General features: G+C 38.3%; 1 protein-coding gene across 1 annotated transcript in view; it reads right to left on the minus strand.

The window, feature by feature from the left end:
- The window catches only part of angpt4 (angiopoietin 4), a 41,848-nt gene that overhangs the window by 1,576 nt on the left and 28,177 nt on the right, over nt 1–12,095 (minus strand). Inside the window, exons 2-8 of the mRNA XM_081380102.1 lie at nt 10,458–10,607; nt 9,767–9,888; nt 6,759–6,991; nt 4,080–4,192; nt 3,853–3,954; nt 2,444–2,610; nt 2,197–2,327 (exon numbers count right to left, since the gene is read on the minus strand). Coding sequence (XP_081236228.1) covers nt 2,197–2,327; nt 2,444–2,610; nt 3,853–3,954; nt 4,080–4,192; nt 6,759–6,991; nt 9,767–9,888; nt 10,458–10,607 — 1,018 coding nt within the window. The remainder of the gene's footprint in view (nt 1–2,196; nt 2,328–2,443; nt 2,611–3,852; nt 3,955–4,079; nt 4,193–6,758; nt 6,992–9,766; nt 9,889–10,457; nt 10,608–12,095) is intronic.

Raw genomic sequence — 12,095 nt, forward strand, 5'->3', positions numbered from 1 at the left:
CTTCAGAGAGGACACCGTCTATCTAACCCTGATTAAATCAGTATCACCTCCCTCAACGCGTGTTTAGTTTGGACGGTCCGCTCAGATGGATCCATCTTTCGATCTTTTGATTACCATTTGAAATGCAAACATAAAGGGCACTCGAAGGTCTCCAGCCGGTTCAACTGTAATTAACTCCAACAACTTTCAAAATCAATCGCAATGCATGCTATTAAAAAGCTGTTTATCTTGGAGCTCAGAGGTGTGGGATCTGTAGTCGAGTGCAGCCAGAGAGTAAATTGTTTGGATAGCGGGCGTTGAAAGCTGGTCTGAACTCTGGACGTGTTCTACATAATTCTGCGACGGGGTTGCGTTTTCTTCGATTAGCAGAGGATCAGAGGGGTTTGCATGACCGTTTCGGCTTCAGATCCAGGCCACAATTGAAGAAATGTGGGAAGTGAGAAGATATGAATATAGATGGCTTGCATTCAAAAAGTGCTGGTGAGTGCCCATCTACAATCAGATTAGTCTTTATGGGACAAGTATTTTAAGTCGAGTGACTGTTTATAATCTAAGATCAAGGTCTTTGTTCAATTCTGGTGATGTTTTCATCATATGGATGAATGAAAATTAAACTCTTTCCTCACCATTGATGAGTTTTTCCGTTGAAGAAGAATATCTGCGTTAACCAGAATTTGTAAGCTAACGTGATCATCAAACATTCAGCAGCATATAAATCAAAACTGCCAGAGAAAAATATCAAACCCACAAAGAGGTATATGACTGAGAAAGCTTTTGGGGTGTTGATGACTCGATCTACTGAATGTTTTGATCATCGTTCTGAATCTGATTCGGACAAAGGCTGCATCCAAAATCGCATACTTCCCTACAGTATGTTACCCTGGAAATCCAGAGTTCTCGCGAGAGCACAAGTTGAATCTGCTCAGCGAGTTACTCTGGCGTCAAGTAATGATGCTCATTAAATATGCCCTTGTATCCGAGCTGCACCAATCACATCGGGTTATCTGATATAGGCGGGCCAGAGGCGAGCTAAACAGAAGACGACAGCGCTGTGACGTCTAAGTCATTAGTAAACATTGCAAGATGGCTATGGATGAACACCAGTTGTTTGAAACGGCTTTGACTGCTACAATGACCGAGTTAGACTTGGCTTTTTATCTAAAAGAGGAACAGAAGACGGCGCTCGAATCGTTCCTTTGCAAGAAGGGCGTTTTTGCTGTTTTGCCGACCGGATACGGCAAGAGTCTAATCTACCAGTTAGCTGGATACGTCACCCCATGTATTGTTGTGATTGGTCGTATTGTTATCCAATTGCGTGCAGTGAGATTTTCAAATGCATGCTTGGTGCCGCCCCTCGAGCTGGCGGATTTTCATTAGTCGATGCCAGACCCTTAATCTTTCAGATTTAGGTCTGGATAACAGTTTGTGACAGTATGTGACAAAAGAAGTATTGAATACACCAGTACTCATAAAAGTGAAGGCAAAATTACCCAGATGACCTACTTCATCCGGTGAGATTCTGAAGTGTGCAGCATACAATACACTCTTTACTTTCCCATGAGGCCACGGGAGAGGATTTGTGAATGGCAGTGAAGCGACATAACTGACGCTGGTTGGTCACATGATAATGACAACATGGTACGTCTAGATTACATTCATACTACACACACTCATACTATATAAAGTGTTCTTTTTTAGCGGTCACAAAGTCAATACTTATTCAAAATAAGTATCTACTCAAGAGAGTATGCGATTTTGAATGGATTTTCGCAGTCAGCAACAGACAAAAACATATTTTCTCAGCTTTTTGTTCGAAATGTTGCTCACCCTCATTCAGGTGTTGATAAAAAAAGAATGCATGAAGCTAGAATGAAATGTTTTTCTTGTTGTTATTGTTGTTAAAAAGCAGAGGCTCTGTTCTTTTTATAAATGTATACTGAACGTTCTAAGGTGCGCAATTATTTTCAGGTAAACGCAAGGCTAAAGTAGTTCCAGGCAGGTCTTGACCGCATTACAGTTCCATATCACCTCGCCAAATGATTTCAGTTATTTTAAAGGTCCTTACAGCCTGGTAGCTGGTTAATTATCAATTATCTACATCTTGATAAGTACTCCTCAACATTGCATCAGTGCATTCAATAATGCTGTTCATATTTTAAATCTATGTTTTTGAATGAGATAATGTACGTAGTTCACCTCCGGTCATCATGAGGGCGCACTTGCAAACACACTTGTCATTGTCAGCGTCACGAGTGCTGAAGCCTGTGCCGTTTGACGCTAAGCTACTTTGCTGTCCTGATGTTCCGCTGTAGTCCCCTAGCAAGAGTCTGGAGAAAGAGAAAAACGTTCAAGATTACGATTAAGACATGTTGCCGAACATTATCACATTATCTGAAATATCTCATTAAAATTAGTCTTAATTGTGACAGTATTCAGGTGATACCTGTACTGCTGTTTTTCACTGGCCAGCTGAAATTTGTCATACAGTGCATAGGCACCGTTCTCCTCCCAGTCCTTAAGTTCCACTCGGAGGGAATACTGGGCTTGACTGGTGATCAGGTGAACAGCCTCATTACCCAACCAGTGCTCTCCGTTAGGATCACCAAATCCCTGTGGGAACAACATATGACCAAACTTATGCTGTGTTCCATTCATCTTGTAAAGTTGGGATTTCAAACTTCCTATTTGGGAAAGAAATAAAACTGCACTTGAAGTTAAGTGGAAAATTTATGATTAGTGGTTAATGATAAACACTTTAAGCAAGTAAAATGCATCAAAGAGTTAAAGCTTCTTGTGCAAAACAAAGTAAATGATCATCTCTGTTGCCATTTTTCTTCTTTATACTTCATATTCTTATCATTGGACAACGTGTTATGGTTAGATATCAAGTGGTATTACATATCCAACTTTGAATCAAACACAACATTAGACACAAGTCAGCAGTTTTGTTTTCTAGAAATAAATCAGTACACTGTCAATCTTTTATTATTACGTGCTTCCCAGAAAAGGGACTTATCCTTTTCAGGACATTTGGCACAAGATTAACAATAAAGATAGAAAATTGCTGTATTGATTTTCACTGCTGTGGTCTCACAGACCTGCCAGTTTTAAATCCATTTCAGCATATTTAAGCACTTAAAATATCAGCAAAATGTGCCGCTATTAAATACACAATGCACCAAACATTAAGGCTACTGCCAATGACGCCAATCTGTCACGTACAATTTTAGACTTTGTGCTTCGGACAGTTTTTGAGTCCTTGTCATCAGAATTATGTCAAGCTTTTAATCATGTCTTCCCAGCACAGGCAGCAAATCATTTCTGAAATGTCGCCATATTCTTTAAACATCATCAATAAAGATTTTCCTCATTGTCTACAAATGTAGTGAGTAACATTTGTCTGTACCCAGCAAGCAATAGCCATCATTTCACCGTCTAGGTTAACTATAGACCTGATATAGTCCGGCTATGAGTAACCCATTTCTAGTCAAAATAACCTTGAATTTGGTTACATGTCTTTTTTTGCCAAAATAACTTGCAAGATGTATGATATTCCATCATGTAAGCAAAGTCAACAGTGATTACAAGGTGTTTGGTTTCATTTCTTTGACGTGTTCTATGCTTTGCCTGTGCGTCTATTCTTGGGCTATGGTTAGACGTATTAAATTTTCACTGACAGCCTAAATTTTGCCTTGTTTTAGCCTAGACGTCAGGGCTGCGTTTGGATGGCTATTAGACATCTTTTATACGCAGAATTGCTTGCTGGGTACTGGCATGATGTGGTTGCTAATGAATGGTTGCTTGACAGTCACATGTAAACGTCATGCGAATTTTGGCTGTATGTCCACTCACCAGTTTGTACTCTTTCCAGTTTTTCTGGAAGTTCACACTTCCATTAGCTCTGCGTTGGAATACTGTCCAGCCACCTCCACTTGTCACCATATCACAAAAGACCTGTCAGAAGCATATGATACATGTCAGTCTCACTCTCTTACATGTGCATTGTTCCTTGTTCTGTATGTCACAGCCAAGATATATCACACTGATTCCCCATACTTGTGAAAGAACGCATCCCACACCTTGGTTGGCTCCGTCATGTCTCCTATGTAAATGTTGTAGACTCCGCTGGCGTTGTGACCGGATTTATAGGCCTCGGCACAGTCTCGGAAACGCTGCTTGTTTGGCGAGAGGCCTGTAAAGGAAAAATACTGGGGTTCAGAATTTAATTTGAAGGTAGAAAAGATAATCATCCAACAAAAGGCCATTATGGCGTAGCCATTCTAGACAAAATGTGATAGTCTTGTGTAAATCCAGCATGTGTCATCTATATATTATGTAGTATAATAAACTAAAATATTTACTGTTGTGCCCCATAAAGCAGTTTTCAAAAAAAAATGTTGTGAGTGTTTTGCACTTAAGATGACTGAAACAAAATAAACGTTAAAGGGATAGTTCACACAAAAATGAATATTTAATAATATGTCAAAACCCGTAAGATATTTTTGATGAAATCTGAGAGCTTTACAGTATGTACCTCCTTTGACAGATACACAACTACCACTTTGCTACTTCGAAAAGTTCATAAAGAGATCGTAAAACTAATTTACATGAATTTAGCAGTTTAGTTCAAATTTTCTGAAGATACTCGATCGATTTATATGATGAACAGATTTAATTTAGACTTTTATTCACATGTAAACATACATCAACTCACACATCAGTTGTGGTAAACAGAAGCTCAAGCATGTTCGCTTGACGTGCGAGAGTCATTCTCGCGCATCATGTTCGGTTGAGCTTCTGTTTATGTCCACTGATCAATGTTTAAATGTGATTAAAAGTCTAAATTAAATCTGCTGATTATATAAAGCGATCGAGTGTCTTCGGAAAAATTTGGATTAAACTGCTCAATTCATATGGATTAGTTTTACAATCTCTTTATGAACTTTTTAAAGCGTCAAAGTGGTAGTTGCGTAGCTGACTCAGATTACGTAACTCTCAGATTACGTAAAATAAAAAAAAATCTTTATTTGTGTTTCAATGATGAACGAAAGTCTTGCCGGTTTGGAATGAATGTAAAGATGTAAATCTGTGTAGTGCTGCGTTAAACCAGCACATTTACTGTAACGCCTGGTCAACTACTGATGTTTAGTAGTCATACAGCATGATGCGGGTTTTGGTGCTGAAACATCAAATGCCAAAGTTGTTTTGTGAATTCGCCACACAGCGTGACGCAACAAAACGATGTGGTTTCTCTTGTCAAAAGAACAAGATTTAAATTCATTACATGACCTCAACTTTTCAAATAGAAAGTCCATTGTGGTCAAGTTTTGGGATGAGTCAGTTAAACATTAAACGCAATGTGTTTGTTCATCTGAGAGAGTTTATTTTTAAAATCCGGTACATTTGGTTCTTCGAGTGAACCTCCAGACATTTATAAACTGACATGTATTCTGTCCGTATAAAATGCTGCAGTCTTGATTTAGCTTATCAGTGTGTGTTGTGACGCATGTGAGCTTCATCCAAGACATGAGAGAACGCTGCCAAAGACATCACTAGTGAGAGCTTATCCCCTCTCTCTCCATGAATCACAGCAGCTCGATTTATCATTAGTGTCTCAGTTAATTAACCAGAACTTTCAGGTCATGTTAAGAATCTGCCACCAGATTTAAAAGCTGTTGTAAGCCCAAGATTCAGACATGACCATCATTCTCAGACAAATAACCTTACATTAGAGCTGCATGATTAATCGTTAAAAGATCGTGATCTCAATTCAAACACCCACGCAATCTCATTCCTAAATGACAACGATCCGCCTGTGTCTATTAAACCTTTGACAAAATCACAGAGAACATTCAGATCTGCGTTGGCGCAGCCACTGACCAGAGAGAGCACTGGTCATGTATATGAAACAGCTTCCCAAACAGTCTTTTCAGCCACACGGTATCATTATTATTTCTGTGTTACCAATAATCATATTATCACAGAAGTACTGAGATAAAAGTTTATAGTTCGGATATAAACACTGATATCTACGGAAGCGATCAAAATAGAGCATCCCTTATTTGAAATCAACTTGATGCTTAAAATAAAGATTGTATTGATTACATCGTTACACCAGTAGGTGGCGAAAAGTGTACAAAATGTACTTCATTTGTACGTCATTTAATCATTCACTCAACAGATTTGTTCAAAAACTCTATGAATGAAACAAGTATTCATTTTCAGTCATTGGATCATTCATTCAAACCATTTAAATAAAAAAAGAATTCGTTCAGATTGATTAAACATATTAAATAAACTGCAGCAATTAACATTTTGTCAGAACTTCTAGTAAATTACATGTTATTTTGTTTAGTTGTCTGTTCAGAATCGTGATCTCAGTTTGAAGCAAAAAAATTGTGATTCTCAATTTATCCAGAATCATGCAGCTCTACCTTATACTCTAACCGCGTGTCCAGTCGTTTTTCTTTCCTCACAATCAGAGAAATGCTGCAGCAATGCCACAAACTAGCTAATCAAAACATTAAAATCGACATGAAATGGTTTTTGAAATGCATTTTAGCTTCCGTATTAGGACACACTTTCAAGTGAAACAGGCCTACTACCAACCAACAGCACTTCTCTAGACAATCTAGGTTGCTGTAGACTAATATACTGAGATAATATTCCACAATTTATGATGATAATCAAATACAAACATGAAAGTTACAGTATGTGTGTAGAGATGTGTTAAAGTATCATTAAAGGTGTATTCTTACCTGTCCCAGAAGACACCATGCCAATAAGTGTGTGTACGGACTTCATGAGCTGCTGATGCTGTCTTTGCAGGGCTGAGTTGTTGCTGCTGGACGCTCTCAGCTGTCTCTCCAGAGCCGTAATGGCGGCTGTCTGTCTCTTCACCAGGTCCTGCAATCGCTCCTTTTCCTCCCTTATGTCCTCCAACTCTGTCCTCTGCTGCGACTCCAGGACTAAGACCTTACTCTCCAAACGACTGGTCGAAACAATAATGTATTCATTAAAAAAACCTTAAGTCAAAATAGAAACCTTTTTAAAGTATCTCCAGATGTTTCTGAAAATTCCTAGAGAGAACAGGAATGAATGCCTTGGGACTTTCACATTAGGATGGACATTTCTGAACTAATTAATGGTGTTTGCAACCATTAGGGGTTTGTTTGAAACATTTACATCTAATATTACACTTTGGCCCTTAACCCGTCCCTCGCCATTTACTACAGACATGAATTTGACCATAAAACACTTGCTTTGTTGAGAAGAAGTGTACTATTACTTTTAGAATACCCTAGCAAAATGGCTGGAAAACCCTTGTAACCACCCAGAAATGTAAAAATGTACTTAATTCTGCAGTTTATTTTTATGAAAACATTTACAGCTTATATAAAGTGCCATTGATATAAGCATCATATTATGATATCACGGGTGTGATATTATCATCTTGAAATGGCGAACTATTGTTAGATTGTTACTCTAGCGGTTTGCTTGCTACCGTCTAGCAGATTGCAGTGTCATGTGAAATAAGTCTACTGATCTCTGGGCCTTTAGGAAATGGAGATACAGATTTCCATCAGTGCTTAGCTGAGCTTTATGTAGATTCATGATTTAGTGTCTGGATCAGAGGAGATAGCGTGAATCGATCAAGCCTGCTGTCAAAACAATTTACAGCGGCACAACAATGAGCCACTGCTACAAAAACGCCGCAAAACCCTGCCGACTTCAATCTGTGAGCGATTTAGTGAGTGAGTGTGTGAACGCTGAAAAAAAAACACATCACCCGAGGGTTTGAGGCCGAAAATAACTGGAAAGCAAATCAAAACTCCATCGAGCCATGTAACTGAACGCTTGCTTTGTTAAATTACGGTAGATATAGTCATTAAACATGCTTTTGTTGCTAGTGGTTCTCGATGCTTATATGTTTATAAATTGTTCATGATTGATTACACAAATAGTTTTCGCACAATCGATTGGCAAGGACTGTTGAAATCCCTTGCCAGGGTTTGTAATGTGTACACAATGCTGAGCAATTGTTTGCTGCTATTATACTATGAAGCTGACCCTCGCTAAACCCACATCAATTCTGGGAGCAATTATGAACACTTTCACTTGCACAGTTGTAAGTCGCTTTGGAAAGGTCGAAAACTCTCTGTTCTCACTCATCCTGGCAAACATGAAAAATTTAATAGCTCTGGCTCGTCTGTAACGTAGTGGTCCACTATAATTACGTCTGATGCCCCCATGCAGCTACCAAAACATCACTCGCAAAACACAGTTCAATTGGTCGTCAAAGTTGAATGACAACAAGCGTTATCTGTTTAATCTAGCGAGAGCTAAGTACAAAGCTTTCTGGGAAAACCCTTTGTCCCGCTCTGGAAGTGTGCAGAGGAAACTTGCCTGGGGTCTGCTTTGTGTGCTGTGCTTACTCCGTAGTTATTAAACATTACAAACAATCAATTAAGTGGCTGATTATTTCCTTTTACAAAGCCTTTCCCCCTGCTGTGCATTCAGAGCTGGCCGACTATGGGAAAATATAGTTTTGAGAACAACAAGAGAGACAAAAGTTGCTCTACGCTGTGCGAACGTGCAGTTCAAGATGCGATCTGACCCTTAAAAATGACTTGCACTGGAAGATCTTATGCTCTGTGGTTGTTTAGAGTTGTAATGAGCACAATTACATAATGAAGTCCTCAGTTATGATTCATTCAAGGATTTTTTCTTTGATCTTTCTCCTATTACAATATCACGGGAGAAATAAAATAGTGTCTAATTGTTGACATAGAACTAAATGAATTTCTCTTCATCTCATTGCATTTTAGGAGGAACAACTGACATACAGTATATAGTTTAGGTTGAAACAGTCACATTAAAGCTGCAGTCTGTATTTTTTCCTCTTTGTCGCCATCTCTGTTCGAAATCTGCAAATGCAGTTATTCACAGAATTATCAACTTTACGTGGGTTGTGCCTCGGCACGGAAAATGTCGCCTGAACAAGTAACATCCACTTTTGTTCTGACCAACTAAGGGAAAAGAAGCATTGAAGTAAATCGCGCTGAATAAATCTAACGATCGCTTATCATATCACGTCATACCGTGCAAATTGTACTTTGTTCTCAAATTGTTAATTGTAACAACATCAGTATTGCGTGACTACATTTAATGCCCTTCCGATATAATCCTTATTTTTGCATGGGCCGGTTGCAGTCTCTTTTATTCTGTAGCCACTCCGAAGTCAGAAGTTTTTTGCGTTTTACGACGAATGAATCTACAGTTGTCACTTGTCGTTTGAACCTTTCTGGATCCGCCATCAAATTGATAAGTTTAATTATATCAAGTGCTGTGAGAAAAGGCTATAAATCTCCACCTCCAACATCCTCACACTCAATATAGCCTACTAGCCGAGACTCTTCTTTATGTGTACAGATGTGACGTAATGACGCAAAGATATGCTCGAATTTCCAGCGGAAATCCACCAGTACCACTGGAATTAAAAACATTATTACAAGCTTACCGTTTAGAATCGAGCTAAGGCAAGCAAATAGTTATGAACACTGGCTGGTTGCTCAAAAATTTATTTTGGATAATTTTTAACCCCAAAAAGTTACAGAATGCAGCTTTAAATAATCTCTTTAACTTGACTAAAATATTTCATTTACAGTTTTTAGTGTAGATTGCTCTTGGGCTTTGTGAAACAGAAATAAAGAAATAAGAGAAATAAACAAATATATTAATTCAATTATATTAATTAAAGTCTTACCTGTTCTTGTCTCGAAGTTTTGAGATTTCTGAAATCTGTGTTAAGAGCTCCTTCTCCAGTTTGTTTGTTGACAATGAATTCTCTAATAACTGAATTGCAATTCTTGAAGTCTGGTTCATAACCTGAAATACAATGAAAATAATAATGGGAAATAACAGAAAAGTATAGAAACAATACATATATATATATATATATATAAACAATTCTGTATATCTCCTTTATACACCAGTGATATATTGGGACATTTTAGTACAATCTAAAACTGTTTTCTTTTTGAATATATTTATTAAAATGTAATTTATTCCTGTATTGCAAAGCTGAATTTTTTAGCATCATTACTCCATTCTTCAGTGTCACATGATCCTTCAGAAATCATTCTTAATTGATTATTATCAATGACAGTTATTAAAAGTTTCATATTTTTGTGGAATACGTTTTACAGTTTTCTTCAAGATTCTTTGACAATGAATATACATTTCAAAAGAAAAGCATTTGTTTGAAATGGAAAACTTTTGTAACTTTGTAAATGTCTTAACTGTCGCTTTTTAATTCATTCTTGCTCAATACTACTAATCCTACTGACACCACACTTTTGAATGTTAGTTGTATGTATATGTATATGCACCCATTGTATTTAATGACACTGAATAAGTATGCATCACTGCATTTCTCCGATGTGAAATGCGGTTACCTTGGCCTCAACCACAGTGAGTTTTCTGGTTTGCTCAGCAGTCTGGGTGAGCAGATTGGTGCCGATCTCCAGCATAGTGGCCGTCTGGTTATGGACAGCATCAGCTTGAATATGCACCATCCCCGTCTTCTGCTGGATGTAGTTTTCTAACTGTTGAGCAAAGGAAAAAAATGATGATGTTGTACTTTGTTTAAAGGAAATACATGTCAGAAGTTCTTGACAGAATGAGGAGGAAAACATGCATAAACTTCACCGGTTCCCAAGTGTACGGTGAATATGTAGAAGAATGAACAAGATTTGCTGCATATAGTCACACTGTATCATGTGGATTTCCAGTGTCATGGCCTTCGTTTGCATGTAACTAAAGTTGCATTTGTCATTTCATGATTGAGAGGGGTGCGTACGAGGGCCCCTTTTGTGGCTGTGATGTGTCCTTGATGCTCCTTTTTGTGAAGCACTCAACAGTGTGGACTCAAGAGCTGGAGTTTATCAAACACAGTGTTTTTCCCCCTATAGCCAGTGGGTTTTAATTCCTCAGGGAGAAGATCCAGTGCCAGGCAAAGGTGCGGTATAGTGACCCTCTTAGTCCCAAAAGACTCTGAGCTCTGCAAAAATAAATATGGAATCACCAAGACCGCATGGACCCTGAGAGAAGGACTAATGAAGGATAATTTTATCACAATGGAAATAAACAGGTTAAACCCTGAGGGAAAGTCATGTGCTTGATGTGGTCTGTTAGAATAAAGATGTAGAGACTGTCTGTTAGAAATAGTAATATTTCAATTTCAAGCGCTCTAAAGCACACTCAATGCCCTGGCATTTATGCTTCTGTTTGTTATAGTCATAATTAAGACATGATGGTTGGTTTAGAAAAATGAATTAACGTAAACAAGAATGCAAAAGGTTGGGTTTTGTTCTGTTGCTGTTGACTCCCCAAAGACGCAGTGTGCCCTGACCGATTAATTGACCCGAGCTTCCTGCCTTGGATTAAAATCACATAGGACAAGTCCAGCTTGGGAACGCTGATCTGGATTCAGTTGGATCAGCTTTACAAGCATTAACCAAAACCAGATGTTTCATCTCATTTTGACTGGAGCTTCCTGGGATGTTCTGTAAGTCACCACCAATGTGAAGGTAAAGCGTTTTGGAGCTGCTTTCTGCTGACTTTGAGTCATGACAATCTGCATGAAGTCCCGACACGGACGATCATTCATGCACCGCAAATGTTTACAAGTGATCATTTCAGAGAGACTGTGTTGGGTTGTTTGCTTCATAAAGATTCATGTAGATTACATCATTTTCAAAAGCAACAGCATGAATTCCAGTAAGTGTTTCGTGATGGCCTCTCACAATGATAATGAATCATCGTTTTGCTTTAAAACTAGTAACTATTTTGTCATTTAGCTGACAAAGTGATTTAGAGTACACTTACGGAGCAACCTGGGGTTAAGTGTTTTGCTCAAGGGACCATTGGTAATAGTTCATGGATCAACCCTTGGGGGGTTTGAACCTACATGTATAACTTTTCTGTTAACAGACCAGATTTTGAGCTACTATAGATTGTATTATGGGTTACGCAAGGACAAACACTGAATTACAAGGCTTGAAAAAAAGAAGGTTAGTTTAGCATTACATATA

Source organism: Scardinius erythrophthalmus (assembly GCF_964197995.2).
Source record: "Scardinius erythrophthalmus genome assembly, chromosome: 12".
NCBI classification, from domain to species: Eukaryota; Metazoa; Chordata; class Actinopteri; order Cypriniformes; family Leuciscidae; genus Scardinius; species Scardinius erythrophthalmus.